This window comes from Plecotus auritus (assembly GCF_963455305.1).
Source record: "Plecotus auritus genome assembly, chromosome: 1".
Taxonomy (NCBI): domain Eukaryota; kingdom Metazoa; phylum Chordata; class Mammalia; order Chiroptera; family Vespertilionidae; genus Plecotus; species Plecotus auritus.
This window is the reverse complement of record NC_137770.1, coordinates 80,568,413-80,587,141: the sequence shown is the minus strand read 5'-3', so window position 1 is coordinate 80,587,141 and position 18,729 is coordinate 80,568,413. Positions and strand designations below refer to the sequence as shown.

The 18,729-nt window shown below is 39.5% G+C and overlaps 1 protein-coding gene and 1 pseudogene across 2 annotated transcripts; one reads left to right on the top strand and one right to left on the bottom strand.

Moving 5' to 3' along the window:
* Positions 1-847: 847 nt before the first annotated feature.
* LOC308254570 (olfactory receptor 4F15-like) lies at positions 848-1,786 on the bottom strand (the record flags this gene model as incomplete). The annotated part of the gene is made up of 1 exon (XM_080680787.1): positions 848-1,786. One exon carries the CDS (start codon positions 1,784-1,786, stop codon positions 848-850), a length of 939 nt encoding a protein of 312 aa, XP_080536913.1.
* Positions 1,787-11,523: 9,737 nt separating this feature from the next.
* On the top strand, positions 11,524-13,477 carry LOC308236469 (endonuclease 8-like 2; annotated as a pseudogene). The gene is made up of 3 exons: positions 11,524-11,587; positions 12,495-12,623; positions 12,908-13,477. The product of its transcript is annotated as an endonuclease 8-like 2 (transcript).
* The last annotated feature ends 5,252 nt before the right edge of the window (positions 13,478-18,729 follow it).

Below are 18,729 nucleotides of genomic sequence, written 5' to 3'. Positions count from 1 at the left end.
AATTCTCCCTCTGCTTCACAGAACTCATCATTATCTCCCAAATAGGAGCTTATCTATTCATCTGAAACCCCAATTTTTGTAACTGCTGTCCAGGGGATTGCCTGGCACTGGTGGTCAGTGGGGCTTATGCTTGTGGTCCCACAGACTATATATATTTACAAACTTTAAAAATTGCTACCTGAAGATCTGGCTTTTAATCATCCTGAATCTTGGTGCTGACCAAGATCCTTTCCTTGAGAAGCTGACAGGTCTTGGCACACCCTCAACTACTGGGAGCCATTAAAAATAAAATGGGCTGACCTGGCCAGTGTGTCTCAGTAGTTAGAGTGTTGGCCCACACACTGAAGGGTCATGGGTTCAATTACCAGTCAAGTGCATGTACCTCAGTTGTGGGTTTATTCCCCAGCCCTGGTTGGGGTGTGTGGGAGGCAACCAATTGATGTGGCTCTCTCACATCAATGTTTCTCTCTCTCTTTACCCCTCCTTTCTTCCCTCCCTTCCACTCTCTTTGAAAAGCAATTAAAAAAATATGCTATGTGGGGGTTAACAAAATAAATAAATGAAATAAAATTAGAAAGTGTGAGAGATAACCAAGAGTTAAGGCAGGGTTGAACAATAAGGTTTATCTCCTATATGAAGCCACTTTTTCAAGACTGGGAGCAATGGCTGCTTTATCTAATGCATGGAAACTACCACAGGCAGTCAGCAAAATGAAGACTCAAAGGAATATGTTTCAAACAAAAGAACAAGATCTAAGAAAGATGGTTCATTCTCCATGAAGGTTGGCTATTAGGGACAGAAAATTTATGAATAGTCACTTGGAAATTTTGTGTTTTAATAAAGCCACTTAGTGATTTTTTCTAAAACCCATAACCTGACTGAACACTCTCCTTATTGCCATCGTCAGCTCTCTGTTTCTGAATGTGTAAATGACTGGATTTAGAAATGGAGTTAAAACTGCATCAAATATGGCTAGAAATTTATCCAGATGTGTTGAAGGCAAGGGCCACATATAGAAAAAAATCAATGGACCAAAGAATAAAAACACCACAATAACATGAGCTGACAGTGTACAAAGAGCCTTGGATGAACAACCTGAGGAGTGTTTCTGAAGAGTGACCAGGAGGAAGATATAAGAGAGAATGAGCAAGAAGAAAGCACCCAAGGAAATGAACCCACTATTAGCAGTGACCATGAACTCCAATTTATAGGTGTCTGTGCAAGCAAGTTTGATAAGCCGAGGTATGTCACAGTAAAAGCTGTCTACTACATTAGGCCCACAGAAGGGCAAGTTTACCACAAATGCCAACTGGGCCGAAGAGTGAATGAGACCGATAGTCCAGGCAACCACTAAAATCAAAATGCACACTCGTGGGCTCATGATGGTCAGGTAATGGAGAGGCCTACATATGGCCACATATCTGTCAAAGGCCATGGAGATGAGCAGCACCATCTCAGTACCTCCGACAGCATGGCTAAAAAAAATCTGAGCTAAACAACCCCCAAAGGAGATGACTTTCTGCTTCCTGAAAAGATCACAAATCATCTTGGGTGCTGCAATGGAGCAAAATATCATGTCAATTATGGAGAGGTTAGCTAACAGAAAATACATGAGGGAGTGTAAATAAGGATCGAACGTCACAGTTACCACTATGAGGAGGTTTCCCATCATACTGGACATATAGAAAAGACAAGAAAAGCAAAAAAGAAGAAGCTGGATCTCCCAGGAGTTGGAGAGTCCCAGGAACACAAATTCAGACACCACAGAATGATTGGCTTTATACATTGATTCATTTGGTAGGTGCACTCTCCTGTTACCTAAAGGAAGAAAATGACACAACTCAAATTAATACTATTATATTAGTACCCTCTGTGGAAAAGTATATAAATTTTGGAAATCAAGTATTACCTGAGCATTTCACAAATATCAAATAACATTCTGTTGGCCACTGTTGCTGTCATTACCTATGACAGTAACTGAGTTGTCAGGTGGTCTTGCTAGCACAAGGAATGGTGAGCGATCTGGTGGACTGGTACCCATGGATGTACCTGATGAAACCGTAAACAAAGGGCATTGGATATTAAATTGCTTTATCAGTTTGACCATTGTTAACTATCCTCTCCCTCACATACTGGATAGGCAAAAGAGGACTATTCCATGACAAAAAGACTTGTAAGATCCTGTGAGTCTGATTTTGCTCCTCAAGCAAGAAATTATCCTATTTTTATTTCCAAAAATATAATTAATTCATTCATTAATATCCAAATCAAGTGGTACCTCATGTCTAAGTTTACCCATGACCCACCTATGCATCCACATTTATTTACTGTATTTAGAGTTGGTCACATGTCTATTTCCTCAAATGATTATAAACTACTCAAGGTTATAAATCATTGTGCCTTTAAATTTTTAATCCCATACAGTATCTTGCAAATATTAGGTAGTGAAAGAAATATTTTAAATAAATAAATGAATTACATCAGAGGAATGGCAGTGTGAGAGATTCCCTTGGCCTGTTGCCTGGAAACTTCAACAAGTTAATCAACTATAACTCAAAGAATATCAGCAAAGAATTCCCTGCTCAATATAGAAGTACACCTGAGAGACCAGGGCATTGAAGCATTTAATGGTGAGCAACTGGGAATAAATGAGGAGGCAAGAAGGGAGAAGAGCCCAAACAACCACAGATGCAGCCCAACAGCCTGGCCCGGAGAGCGGAGGAAGCTGGTGGTAGCAGGCTCTTCCCTGGGTCTGGAGGAACATAGAGTCAAGCTGGGCTCTCCAGCAGGCAAGCAGTGCAAACAGTGGCTGAGTCAGCAGAGACACGAGGGCAAGGACACAACAGAGGGATTGTGCCACAGCTGTCTGCTGTTGGGCAGTGATGTTTCAGACAAAGAAATGGAGCCACCGAGCCCTGCCGCACCTTGAACTCCCCAAACTTGTATCCAGTTGCCCTTGGTATCAGGTCGAGGAGCACATTATCTGCAAACCAAAAGCTATTGCAATAGGATTGTGATTTCCCTCTATGACTGATTCCCAGGTGGGGCACACTGGGAGGACCCCATAGAGGTTCAGGGTCATCATTACAGTGAGGGCAAAACAAACCCCACCCCCAAGCAGCACAACTGTACTATCTGAAGAAAGTCAGAGGTCAGCTCTAGGAAGTCACAGAGGTAAAAATCTTGTGATTCTGTGCCACCTACTAGAAATTAGTAGAAAGACCTCTTCAGATAAAACTGGTTGAGAAAGGTCAGCAGTACAATAGATACCTAGACAGAGGAGACCAGCAAATACCATGAATAGCCATGGTAATGAGGAAGCTCAGAAAGGAAATGAAAACTCTCCAGAAAGCAAGTTGGAACACATGGAAAAATGTAATGTAAATGACAGAGAACTCAAGGTTGCAGTTCTGAAAATACTCAATGAGATGTGAGAAAATAGATAGGCAATTCAAGGCACTCAGAAAACAAATTAATGAACAAAATGAGTAATTTGCCAAAGAAATTGAAGCTTTAAAAAAGAACCAATCAGAAATCCTGGAAATGAAGCATGCAATTAAGGAAATTAGGAATGAACTACTGACCTATATACTGAAAACTACAAAGCATTATTAAAAGAGATTGAAAATATACATAACAAAATGGAAAAATATCTTGTATTCATGGACTAGAAGAATCAACATAGTTAAAATGACTATATTACCCAAAGTAATATACAGACAATGCAATTCCCATTAAAATCCTAATGCCATTCTTTAAAGAAACAGAACAAAAAAATAAGATTTGTATGGAACCACAAAAGATTCCTAATAATCACAGCAATCCTGAGGAAAAAAAGAGCATAGCTGGAGGTATCACACTTCAAATTCTATTACAGAGCTATGATAATCAAAACAACAAGGTAATGGCAAAAAGACACAGATATCAATGAAGCATAATTGAGAGCCCAGATATAAAACCACATGTCTATGGGCTGATAATTTTTAACAAAGGAGCCAGAAAAACACCATGGAATAAAGAGACCATCTTCAGCCTGGCTGGTGTGACTCAGTGGTTGAATGTCAACCTATGAACCAGGAGGTCACAATTGGATTCCCGGTCAGGCACATAACCAGGTTGTAGACTTGATCAGTAGGGGGCATGTAAGATACAGCCAATTGATGATTTTATCTCATCATTGATGTTTCTATCTTTACCTCTCCTTGCCTCTCTCTGAAATCAATAAAAACATATTTTTTTTAAAAAAAAAAAAAAGCCTCTTCAATAGATAGTGTTGGTAAAATTGGAAAGACACATGCAAACAAAGGAAATTGGATTATAGCTTTTCCCCTTGTACAGAAATGAACTCAAAATGGATCAAAGACCTAAATATAAGATCAGAAACAATAAGTTACATAGAAGACAGCATAGGTACTAAACTTATGGACCTTGATTGTAGAGCATTTTATGAAGTTGAGTCCAAAAGCAAGAGAAGTAAAGGCAAAAATAAATGAATGGGACTATATCAAACTAAAAAGCTTCTGCACAGCAAAAGAAACTGACAACAAAACAAAGAGGCAGCCACTGAATGAGATATTTGTGAACAATAGCTCTGACAAAGGCTTACTATCCAAAATACATAAAGAACTCATAAAACTCAACACAAAACAAACAACTCAATTAAAAAATGGGCAGAGGACCTGAACAGACACCTCTCCCATGAAGACATATAAATACCCACAAATAGCCAACAGATATATGAAAAGATGTTCAACCTCACTAGCAATTAGAGAAATGCAAATCAAAACTGCAAATCCGAAATGCAAATCAAAAATGCAAATCAAAAACTGCAACTACCTCATGCCTGTTAGAGTGGCTATTAACAACAAGGCAAGTAATAACAAGTGTTAAAGGGGTTGTGGAGAAAAGGGAACCCTCATTCACTGCTGGTGGGAATGTAGACTGGTGCAACCACTATGGAAAACAGTCTGGCAATTCCACCAAAAATTAAGAATAGAGCTACCATGTGACCTAGCAATTTCTCTCCTGGGTAGGTACCCCCAAAAAAACTTGTAAACATGTAATCTCAAAGATATATGCACCCTTATGTTCACTGCAGCATTATTCACAGTGGCCAAGACATGGAGACAACAGAAGTGTCCTTCGATAGATGATTAGATAAAGAATACTACTCAACTATGAGAAAGGTTGAAATACTGCCATTTACAACAACATGGACATTCCTTGAGAATATTATGTAAATGAAATAAGTCAGGCAGAAAAAACTAAGACCCATGCAGTTTCACTCATATGTGGGATATAAAACTGAAACTCATTAACACAAACAGCAGTGCTGCAGTTGCCAGAGGGAAAGGAGTTGGGGATAAAGGGGGCCTAATATATGGTGACTAAAAATGAGTTGACTTGGGTGATGGGCAATATATAGATCTTGTAACATAGAAATTTACACCTGAAACCTATTTGATCCTATTAACAATGTCACCACAATAAATTTAATAATAAATAAGTAAATAAATAAATAATAATTGGACTGATTCAACTCAGTTACTGTCAGGTCCTATTAATTCACTTCTTTCAATAAACATTTATCAAGCACCTACTATGTGCTAGGAAATAGTCTAAGCCCTAGGAATATAGCCAAGAACAAAAATACCTATCCTCTTGGATTTACATTTTGGCAGGAAAAAAAGACAATTAAAAATTAAATACATAGATAGATATATAGATGTCAGTTGATGATTTCACTATGGATAAAAATAGGCAAAGGAGGGGAATAAGGTGGTATGGGGAGTGCTTTTATAATAGAATTGATGAGAAATTTTTGCTGATAAGTTGACTGATCAGAAAGCTAAAGAAGGTGAATGAGCAAACCATGAAGGTTTGGGGGTGGGGATATTCCAGGTAGAGATAACAGCAAGATAAAAGCTCTGAGGTGTGAATTCACTTGGTCTTGAACCTGAGTTTTTGGGAGGTGGAGCAAGAGGAGTGGTATGTGTAGTAGGGCCTTATGAGCCATAGGACTTTGGTTATTATTCTGAATGAGATAAGCAATTGGAGTTTGAACAGAAGAACAACAAAATCTGGTTTACATTGTTAAGAGATCACTCTGGCTGCTGCATTGTTAATACACTTAAAACTCTCAAGGATATAACTAGGATTATTTTTGCAATAATCCAAGCAAGAAATGATGGTGATGTAGAGGAGGGTGATAAAGGTAGAGGTAGTGAGACATTGTATTCTGGATGTATTGAGATGATGCATGATGAAATTTTCAGGGCTATAAATAACCCTCACATTTTAGAGATTGTAAAATAGTGCACATCATGCAGAGCTTTTATAGGAAAATAAAAGAATTATGAAAGGTACTAATACAGAAAATGTACATTTGGTCACCAAATTTAGTAAGAACTCTAGAATAAGGAGCCATTTGAAGCTTTAATATGGGAGTCTGTGGGAAATAAAAAGAAATAATCTCCAACACAGAAAGTAGAAAGCGGTAAAGATAAAAATTATGAACAACAAAATGACATCAAATGCATACCTACCAACAAGTGAATCTAAAAATCAAGTGAATAGAAAATCTGAAGAACAGAATGGACTGGTGAATATAATAGAATCAGGGACATAGAAAGGGAGTGGACTGACAATTCTCAGGGGGAAAAGGGTGTGAGGGGTGCGGGAAGAGGTTGGACAAAAATCTTACACCTATGGATGAAGACAGTGGTGGGAGGTAAGGGCACGGGGTGGGGTGGGGTGGGGAATCAGGTGGAGGGGAGCTATGGGGGGAAAAAAAGAGGAGCACCTGTAATAATCTGAACAATAAAGATTTATTAAAAAAAAAGAAGAAAGTAGAAAGCTATGGGACTCAATAGTGCAGATAGAAGTACAGGCTAAAATGTTGTTATAACCCAGTAGGAATTATTATGTGAAGATAACAAAATATTCTCTATTTAATTTTTTGAAGCTAAGTCATTGACCTATCTATACAACCTCACCAAAACACATCCAAAATTGCAAATAAAGAGCAAAATACTAGAGCTACATAAATATTAGTTTCTATATTTAGCCAGAAAAAAAATATCAACTCAGTTACTGTCAGACCTGCATGTACCAAAAGACAAAATGTCTCTCTGCTATGGTTGGCTACACTGGCCAACTTACCAAGGGCAGGCCAGATTGCACTTGGGCAAAGATGCAGATTTAGCTCCTAAAGCATACTTCAGCCACTTCTACTATAATGAATGGCGGATGCTGCAAAGAAGGTGTTCTCTTTCTGTGTCATATGCATTTATTCTGCCAAGACATCTAGAACTGTGATAGAAAATTATGTGTACTCTACTGAACACCCACAAAGATGAACATTGAAGTATTATAGGCAAGTGTCAGTTGTACCACTACTTAAGAAGTTTCCTCTGCATATCTAAAACGTTAGGCAGAAAAAAACTTAATCCTCCATAGCCTCTCTTTATAGGTTTAAAACCAGGGTAAATTAGAGGTGAGAAATATTTATCTCTGAAAATAAAGAGCTAAGAATTTTCAATACTATAGTAAAACTCTGCTGTCATTGACACCTATTAATTATAAAAACTTCAGCAAAAAGACAATTGCAAATTCCTCCCACTCCTACTCATTGCCAATAGATAAAGATTTCCTATAATCAAAGTTTTACAGGACCAAGGGAGGAGCAGGAAAGCATTTGAAGCAATAGTCAGATGATTCCTTGAATACTAGAACATAAAAAACCATGGCATTCCATCAACACTCTCCAAAACCTGAAGCAAGATATGCTTCTCTCTAGAACTTAACAGAAAACAGCATTGGAGCGTCAATAAATGAAATGATGTAAGCAAAGGAAATATAACAGTAAGGGACCTATATTATCTGCTGTCTGAGCAAAGCAGTACAAACATCTCACATCCAGTAAGATTTAATGGAACATTGTTTAACTGTTGCCAACTTTTGTTTGTGACATAATATATGAGTAATAATAACCTCATTTAAAAGTAATCAAAAATTTTCATTAAAAAAGCACACATAGGCCCCCCCAAAAAAAATTTTGTTGAGGTGATTGCATATTCCAATTCTCCGCATCCTGATCTGCATACCAGCTCATTTTTAATAGTTTATATTTAATAACTACTTTCTTTAAAAGAGAATTTATGTTAAATATCTCTACAAGTCATTTGAACAGGAACTACATGGTAGAAAAAACAACAATAAAGTCTAATTAACTATTTTGGCTGAATAATTTACCTGGATGAGTATCTGTCACATGAAATACCAAAATAAATCAATCATGAATTATGATGAATAGTTTTCTGATATGTATTATGTCCTTTTGGGATTGAACCAAGAACTGCTTTGCAGAAATATATTAGCAATGACCAGAGGTTGGAGCAAAGACAGAATATATCCAAAATATATCCCCAATATGTGCACCTTTCTTATAGGACTTATCAAAATACATGGAAATAGGCCCTTTTCAGTCTCTCTCATTAAGCCAGTGTTCTTATTGAGGATGTTTTTGGCATAGCTGGGAACATTTGGCAATGTCTGGAAACATTTTTGGTTATCACACTGGGAGGATCAGGATTGTTACTGGAATCTAATGTGTAGAGGTCAAGGATGCTACTAAACATTTTACATTGCCCAGGATAAAAGTAGCCCCCAACAACAAAGAAGTATCCAACCCCAAATGTCAATAATGCCAAAGCTGAGAAGCCCTGCATTAAACTATATGTTTTTCCAGGGAAAAGTCAAAGTCTTTTATATTATTCTATTCCTCCAGGTTCCCCAGCACCATTCCCATCATACAGTGTGCCTCTAATGAGTGTTGGAGGGGTGAATGAATAAGTGGGTGGATGGATGGATGGATGGATGGATGGATGGATGGATGGATGGATGGATAACTGGGTTGAAAGAGGGAAGAATGATGAATAAATGGACAGATAAAAGATAGATAAGAATAAAGCAAAGGAAGAAATATTTCTAAACAATTGCTAACAAGTCATTTTTATAAGCATGAGCTAATAATGACCACACTTCATAAAAATGTAAACTTTATGGAAGAATTCATTATCTCTACACACACATACATACACACACACACACACACACACACACACACACAAATGACCATATACCAAATGTACTCCCTAATTTGGTAGTTAGAATTAGACATTTTCTAGGCACCCAAGTGATACAGCTTGGAAACAATATACTAATGTCCCCAGTCTTAAGCAATAAGAAATTACAACTCTTTCACATCCTTATGTAAATTACTTTTTCTTAGCACTTTTTGGGAGTAGTAGCTAACACAAATATATGTATTTAAGCCACTGGGATTTTAGACAGTATAAAAAGCCAAATAAATTTGGAACAGTATAATAAGCCTAAAAGAGATGCATCAAAGATTTGGATAAAGAAACAAGAAAAATATGAACTCTAAAAATGGGTCCGGTAATATAAAAAGGGAAAGAAAGCAAAGCAAAGAACTGGATACCAGAACACATTAATATGTATATGGTTTGTATCTTCAGGGTTTCAAAAACACAAGTGACTCCGGATTGAATACCCAAAACTAGATGAAGGCATCTACCAGCCCCCTGAAAGAGTGATATGAGCCAATTTTTGCTCCAAGTAGATTGAGTATGTTCTGCAAGAACACTGAATCTTTCATTCTCCAGGACTTTCATTTACCACCAAACTTTTCTTAATTAAAAGCCATGAAAGTTATAATGATTCTAACATTCACTCTAAACATCGTGATTGCTTTTTCATACTTACATGGATTTGGTCAGTCTCCCAGGAGAGATTCTCATTTATTTTCAAGTTTATAGTTGAAGAAAATAGAGATAATTAGTGTGCTACTAATCAACCTACAGAAATAAACCAGTAAGTATGTAAATGAATTTCTGGCCTGGCATATATAATACATCAGTTGGCATATGTAAATCATGAATAAGACATAGTATTTGAGAATTCAGTACCTCTGTTTAGCCATTTCTATGCTTTATCACTCTAGAGTCCAAGATGTTTTTCCTGCTTCCAACTGAACTCTCTAGATCTTTATTTTAATTCTATATCCACTTGTCTGTTGCTCTGTGAAAGTAAAATAAAGATATTATCAAGAACCCTTTTAAATGAATCCTTACAGTATTTGATTGAATTAAGTAACCACATTAAGTTGTCCCTTTCTTCTTATGATCAATTTCCATATTCCTAAATTTCTAAATTTGTTATTTTCTCCTAACTTTATTTGACATTGTGGTGGCCAAAAGTAGATATGAAGGAAAAAACAACTAAATACCCAACAAATCAAGATTTTTTTTCTATATAACAGTCAAAAATGATGGTAGATATGTCAATAGACATGCAGGTAAGGTCAAGTACATTCTCAGAAAGACACTTTACCAGTCAATCCTTCTCCAAACTCTGTGTGCATCATTTGGTTCTGGTCTCAAGAAATACCTGAAGTGAATATCATCCTTTCTTAACTTCTCTGTAAATACAGAAATAAAACAGAGTAAGTGGTCTTGACTTCTAACTTCTGTGAATTATTAATTTCCCTTCACTCCAATAAAAAAGGTTAATGAGATAAAAAAATAAATAAATCTTTTTCTAAGTCATCATTTGAAACACCAAATCCCTTGCCTATGCTAAAGGCTTTGCATTGTGCTGATCCTGACTCTCTTTCACAGCTTTAGTTTTACCCTAGAAACCTGAGACACACTTCTAGCACCAAGTCAGGTACTTGCTTTTCTCAGCAATCTATATAGCTCCTTATACACTCCCTAATGTGATCTGTTCCTTTTCCCTACATTATAACCTACCTAACCACACCAAAATTTAATTGATATCTGCAAATGAAGATTCTATCATTAACACTATTTTTCTGAAACTGAATTGAATATAACAATTCAAAATTTTTTCCTGTTGTTATCTTGACTTTTCATCTTTCCACCTACCTGTTCTTAGACCACAGCATCTTCAGAGAACTAGAATACATTGACAACTGAGCTTCTGCTTATACCAATACTATTATATAAAAAGCTGAAAATTTTTTAAAAGGCAATTAATTGACAGCACTAGAGAATAGTGATCCAGTGCTGCTGCAGAGACTGGATTTGCTAACTTAGCTCAGGTGGTCAAGGGAATTGTCCCTGGAACCCAGTCATTTTGGTAAGAACAACTGAAAGGAAAATCTTGTAATGAGTCACTGGAGATGAAACAAAACGGAGAGTGGATGTTTTAAGAGCATCACCTTTGACAGTTTTACCTGTCAATTCTAGACTCACTTACCAGTGGTTTAAAATGAGGCAGAATACCTGGGGAGTGTGAAAACATTTAAACAAAGTCATGTGGATTTTACTATAAATTTCAATCAGTTTAAGCATACATAAGCTGAAGAAGCAGGAGAAATTGCTTAAGCATCTTTCACATAAACAATGGCATGGGTGAAAATAATAGGGTGAACTGTTACTCATGTTTAGTGTCAAGGTAACTGAGATCTCAGGGGTGAGGATGAGCCAGTATGGAAGACAACAAGGCATTGAGAATGCTTCTAGGAAAAGGAACAGCAGATCAGGTCTGGAGGCAGATAGGAGTTGTGCATTTTTTACCCTTCAAAACCTGCTCAAAGCTCTCCTTTTCCAGAAACCTCCTAGTATTGACCCCAGTGCATATCAATTCTTCCATGTCTTCTTGGCATTTTCAGGACCTTCATCCAAGCAAACCCAGCAATAAAATGTGCATAAAAATAAAACCAATGAAATATTACTTTATTTTTTAAATGATACCTTTACGCCCTGACTGGTTTGGCTCAGTGGATAGAGCATCAGCCTGCGGACTCAAGGGTCCCGGGTTCGATTCCGGTCAAGGGCATATACCTTGGTTGCGGGCACATCCCCAGTAGGGGGTGTGCAGGAGGCAGCTGATCGATGTTTCTCTCTCATCGATGTTTCTAACTCTCTATCCCTCTCCCTTCCTCTCTGTAAAAAACCAATAAAATATATTAAAATAAATAAATAAATAAATAAATAAATAAATAAATGATACCTTTACATTGAATAGATGCTTACAAAAAAATGAAACTAGACCACCTTCTTATAACATTTACAAAAATAAACTCAAAATGGATGAAAGACTTAAATATATGACTCAAAACCATAAAAATTTTAGAAGAAAACATAGGCAGTAAAATCTCAGACATTTCTCATAGCAATATTTTTTCTGGCACATCTCCTCAAGCAAGGAAAACAAAAGAAAAAATAAATAAATGGGACCACATCAAACTAAAAGGTTTTTGCAAAGAAGCCATAAACAAAATGAAAAGACAATCCACTGAATGGGAGAACATAATCATCAATTATACACCTGATAAGGAGCTAATATCTAAATTTTATTAAGAACTCATACTATTCGCCTCACCATGAGCCAGAAGTTGCATGCGGGCCTCGCCTGGGGCTGCAGGCTCAGAGCCAGGATATGAGAAGGGCCATCTGTGAAGAAGTTTCGCCATTTGGTCTCCCCCTTTGTGGGGCAGCAGATGGTCAAGACAGGGGGGCAGCAGTAAGAAGCTAAACCCTGCCAGCTTCCAGTCCCTGTGGATCCAGGACACCCAGGTCCATGGAAAAAAATTATTCCTTAGATTTGATTCAGATGAAGAAACCAGGTCTGGCAACAACCCACTGCCATAACCTCTATGTAAAGGAAAGAGGAAGAGGCTAGGAACCAAAAGCAGACCTTGGGCCCTGGCAGCAAATAAATCTCAGACTAGTCCTCCCAGTCCCACAGTGGAGACAATGTTTTGGAGTGTTTGGGGGGAGACAGCCCTGCAAGAGGTGCTGAGAGGCTCCAGGTGGCTTCCAGAGGCTCACCTGGTGGTGCCCACAGTGCCAGCACAAACTGCAGGTTGGTCCTGCACTTTGGCGGTGGCGGATTCCTGGCATTTTATAATTTTCAGATATCTTGGAGCTCTTCCCCAGTGGTCCAGCTCACCTCTGACATCTTGCCTGAAAAGTCCCATCAAGGACAAGCCTTGGAAACTCTGGGCCAGGAGCAACCTGTCTACTATACACTGTTGGGCCAAAGATACTTCTCAGGCTTAGGGAACATCATTAAGAATGAAGCCGTGTACAGACCTGGGATCCATCCCATTTCTCTTGGTTCATTCCTCAGACCTCAGCAACTTGAGATCTTCGAGGATCACGTGGTGGAGTCAGTACAGGATGGCTTCCAGGTAAGTTCCAGGGCAGACAGAATCACACACAGATCTAATAGAAAGAGCAGTGCCCTTCTGGGCACCAGGTCAGGAAGGAGGCCTTTTGCCCTCCAGGTGGCTTCCAGAGGCTCACCTGGTGGTGCCCACAGTGCCAGCACAGGCTGCCACCTGATGAGCCAGACCAAGTCCAGCTTTCCTAAGGCACGTGGGCCCCTTCTTCACAAAACCTTGCCTTACAGGGACCGTGATGCCTGAGTGTAGAGAAATGGGATGTGGGCAAGGATTGGGACTAGAGCCAGGAATTAGAGGGGAGGCTGGGTCAAGAAGATACCAGTCCTGTTGATATTCATCTCACTGAACTTATGTCTAAGGCAGAGTTTTCACAGGGTTAGATCATTTTTTTCAAGTGTTGGTTAATTCTTCCTATCTAATTCTGCCATTGTGAAAGATAAGAAAAGTTATGTTGACATTTAAGAGAAAAGCCTCCCAGAACGACAGTGGGTTAATGAAAATATAAGTCTGTGAAAATAGCTGTGCCCCAACATTGCTGTTTGGGTTGTTTTTGGTTTTGAAACGTTGGTTAGTTTTAAGGCCTTCCATTTGATAATCAGAAACACAGAATTGCCTTTCTTCATCCCCTGGAGGGATCGAGGGATAAGGATGGAGTAGCACAAGGTTCATGCTCAGATTCAGCCTCTTGCCTGGGTCCTTTCTCCTGGGATGGAGACACCAGGAGAGGGGGTGGTGGTGGGGATGGGGGTGACCTGGGAGCTGGCCACCTTTCTGGTGTGCCCTATGGGCTTTAGAACAGAGCTATTTGTTTCCTCCTAAGGTGATATATTTGTGAGCATTGCTATGTGGAACAAGCAGGAATTGAAGGTTGTGGAGACACAGTATAAATGTGTTAGCAACAGCTGTAAGAAACTAAATAAAAACATTTAAATAAAGCTCTTTATTTAAAAAAACAACAACATACTATTTAACGCCAAAAGAACAAACAATCCAATTAAAAATGGGCAGGGTGACCATGCAGGCCTACCTATCAGGCCCGTGACTCTGATTCTCGACGCATGCACATGGGGACTATGATTCTCAGTGCATGCAAGGACTCTGATTCTTGGCACGTGCAAGGACTATTATTCTTGGTGCTTGCACACGCGCCCCCCCCCCCCTCCACTGACACAAGGCAGCAGAACTGAGCATCTGTGACTCTGATTCTCCGTGCATGCGCACGGGGAATTTCAGTGCACACATGCTGGGACTCTGATTCTTGGCATGCATGTGTGGCCCTGCTGACCCAAGGCGGCTGCACCAAGCGCCCATGACTCTCTGACACTTTGTGCATGTGCACCCAGTGGGGGCTGCTGCTGACCCCCAGCAGCTGCGCCACCCACCTGCAAGCGAGCTTACTCTCAGCACGCACAGCTCCAGCAGACCCAAGGTAGCCACGCATGTCAGCGCCTGAGCTCTTCAGTGACCCTTGGGTTGCATGATGCTCCCACCATACCTGGCTCAGGCCCCAACAACTCAGCGCTTGGACCTTTTGGTGCAAGCAAAAATGGGGAGAAAATGAAACAATCCCCAAAGGCAGAAAAGTAGGAATTGCCAAGAAAGGAACTAAATGAAATAGAGGCATGCAATATGTCAGAAAAAGAATTGATAGTAATGGTCATACAGTTAATAAACCAGATGGATGAGAAAATCAACAACCTATGCAAAAATCAGGAGGAAATCAAAAGTGATATAGCAACAATCAAAAACACGATGGAAGGTTTCAACAGTAGACTAGGAGAAGAGGAGGACTGAATTAGTGAGATAGAAGATAAGGTAGAGAAACAAGCCCAATCTGAATAGCAATTGGAGAAAAAAATTAAAAAGCAGGAGGAGAGCCTAAGGGAACTTTGGGACAACATGAAATAAAACAACATCCACATAATAGGAGTGCCAGAAGGACAAGAAGAGCAGCAAAAATTAGAGAACCTATTTGAAGAAATAATGACCGAAAACTTGCCTGATAAGGGGAATAAAAAGGTCACACATGCACAAAGAGTCCAAAACAAGATGAACCCAAAGAGATCCACCCAAGACACATTGTAATTACAATGGCAAATGCTAACCACAAAGAGAGAATCTTATAGGCTGCAAGAGAGAGACAGAGAGTTACCTACAAATGATCTTCCATCAGATTATCAAATGATTTCTCAACAGAAACACATCAGGCCAGAAGGGAATGGAATGAAGTATACAAAGTGATGAAAATCAAGGGACTGAATGCAAGAATACTCTATCCAGCAAGGCTATCAATCAAAATTAAAGGGGAAATCAGGAGCTTTGCAGACAAAAAAAAAGGCTAGGGGAGTTTATCACTACCAAAGCCAGCAATGCAAGAAATGCTAAAGGGAATGCTGTAAAAAAAAGAAATAGAAAGGGATAAAGGAACACAGACATAAAGAATATAAATGGCTACAAACAAGTACCTATCAATAATAACATTAAATGAAAATGGACTAAATGCTCCAGTCAAAAGACATCGAATGACTGAATGAATAAGAAAACATGACCCATCTATATGCTGTCTATAAGAGACCCACCTCATAACAAGGGACTCACATAGACTGAAAATGAAGGGATGGAAAAATATATTTCAGGAAATGGAAATTAAAAAATAAAAAAACTGGGGTAGCAATACTTATATCTGCCAAAATAGACCTCAAAGTGAAGGTCATAACAAGAGGCAAGGAAGGCTACTTCATAATTCTAAAGGGATCAATACAACAAGAGGATATAACTCTGGTAAACATATATGCACCCAATGCAGGAGCACCCAAATACATAAAAAAACTTCTGGAAGATATAGGGGAGAGATTGACAGTAATACAATCATAGTAGGAGACTTTAATACTCCATTAAAATCACTAGATAAATCCCCCCAATGAATGATGCCAAACTGGTGTCAGCCAATGGCAGGTTGGGACTCAGCAATGGTAGTAGACAGATGAGCTTTGTTGAGGGAACTCCATGGTATTGAGCCCATGCATAGCTTCCATCCCTGTTACCATGGCCACTTTGCATCTGGGGTCATGGAATGATTAGGGGCAGAGGTTGACTGAAATCCACTGGGTGGGTATCTAATCTACCTGATGATTAAGACCCTTCTTTAAAATTGATGGCCTCTGATTCGATAGATAATGGCGGCGGAATAGACAGACGTGTTCCGAGCCTTGTCCCGGAGCAGAAAGAAAGAACAGCTGAGGGTCGCACAAGGAGTGTTTGTTGGCTGGTTGGGAGACAGCTGAATTCCAGAAGGAGGTGGGGGACTGCTAAACGGGGTTCCCCTGACCTGGCAGCACCAACTGCGGCTGGGTCCCCTCCCGGAGCTGCGGGCTTGGATGTGGAGTCTGCGCCATCTTGATCCGGAAAGTGGAGCTTATCGGAAGCCTGAGAATCCACAACTGCGGCACCCAAGGAACGACTGCGAGCCCCAGAACAACGCTCCCCAATTGGCGCAAACACACGGGTTCAGAGGAGCTCTACACTCCACCACAGAAAGGTCAGATTTCACCTGGGATAAGGTGAGGTCTCTGGTCCCGGCGGGAGAGAGGAACGCGCGTTTTGCGGGAGCTGGAGGACCAGGGAAGTCTGTGCCTAGAAAAATCCGTGGCTGTAGGGGCTGGCGTGATCTGTGATTGTGGAAAGGGGTCCTCAGAGCTGCTAAGAGAAGGGCACTCTAAAAAGCAACCCATTCTGATCTGAAGGGCAGGGACACCCTAAGAATTTCAGGCAGTCCAGACTTACACGCAGCCCCTGCGTTCCCTGGGTGCCTGGGCTTACGCGCAGTCCCGGAGTTCACACAACTGGGCTTTTTCCTCTTGAAATTCTTGCTTCTGATTACTAAGCCCAATACATAGGATCACCCAGTTGGGGACACCCTGGGAGACTGCAGAGGAAAGTTGTTTTTCTGGAACCTGGGGATCGGAGCGGGGAGTGACCATCAGAGAGTCAGCTCTGAGGCAGCCCACTCCCACAAAACGGTAGTGAGTGCCACAGGGAAAGAAGGCTCTAACACTGCCTAGAGAGGCCATAGATAGACCCGGAAGTCAATCCAGAAACACTGCCACCCAGGGGCTGAATCACAAATTGACTCTTGTCAATCAAAAATAAAGGAATACAAGAAATTAAGACACACCGCCTGCTTAAAATCAGGACTGGCTTACAACACTGAAGAGCAGAGGAAGGCAGGGAACTACAATACTGTCTGGACTGAGAAACAGGCGTGCCAAACAGAAAAACAGAGGAAGTGAATGACCTTCACTACTTCACATTTTATTTTTACCTTTTATTTTTTTTATTTTTTTCTATTTTCATTTTTTGCATCTTTTAATCAAGAAACTTTTTTTTCTTTTTTCATCTCTTGATTTTACCTTTTTAATTATTACATTTTTATTTTCAATCCGTATTATTACTACTGCTATTTTATCTTTTCCTTTTTTCTTTTTTTCTTTTTTTTTTTTAAAGTGTCATTTTATTTTCTCTTCATTTTATTTTGGGATTAGGGTTCTACATTCTATTTTTATCTTTCCTGTAGCATCGTTTTACTCTATCTCAACTCTACCTTTAAGCCATCACTCTCTTCCTAACCTCCCCCTTTTCAGTGTCCTGTTTATCTTACCCTTTTACTGCTTTAGATTTTCCCTATTCTTTCTGTTTACCCCTTGTTAAAATTTCACCCTACTTACATATCTAATCTCTAATCCCCTGCTCCAAGTCCACATACACCTTTCCCTTCGCTGTCTGAGCTATCCATAAACTTGTCCTTCTCTCTGTACTTTTGTTGTTGTTTGCTTGAATGTAGATTATATCAAATTTTTATGCTTTTTTGTGAGATTGTTTTGCTTATTCTTCTTTTGTTTATTTTTTTGTTTGTTTTGTGCTTCAGCTTTCCCTTGCCTCACTCCATATTAGTTGGTGTTGTAGTTTGTACTAATCCCCAGGCACTTGTTGCTGGCATTTGCTGGGATTAGTGATTGTTCTATTGGAGTTTTATCCCCAATATATATAGTCTGTTCCCCTTTCTCTCTTAGTCACTTTCTTGTCTTTCTTACTTTTTTTTTCTTTTTCTTTACTTTCCCTTTTCCCAATTTCATTTTCACACTCCTTTTTTCTTTCTTTTTTCTTTCTTTCTTTTTTCCTCTTCTTCTTTCTCTCCTATCACCTAATTTGCCTTTCTCTGGTGGTCACCTTTATTGGAGGTTATTAATATCGTGAATACATTCCTGTTCAGTGCCTTGTGAGTTGTACCTGGTAGTGCTGTATTTTGTGCCTTTAAATCAACCCAGGAGAGAGAGAACTACATAACCAGACACCCAGAGAAGAGAGACCATGGGGAGACAAAGAAGCAGCCCATATATGAAAGAAAAGCAGGCATCACCAGAAAAGGAAGTAAACGAAATGGAGGCAAGCAACCTTCCAGAAAAAGAATTCAGAGAAATGGTCATAAGGTGGCTGAA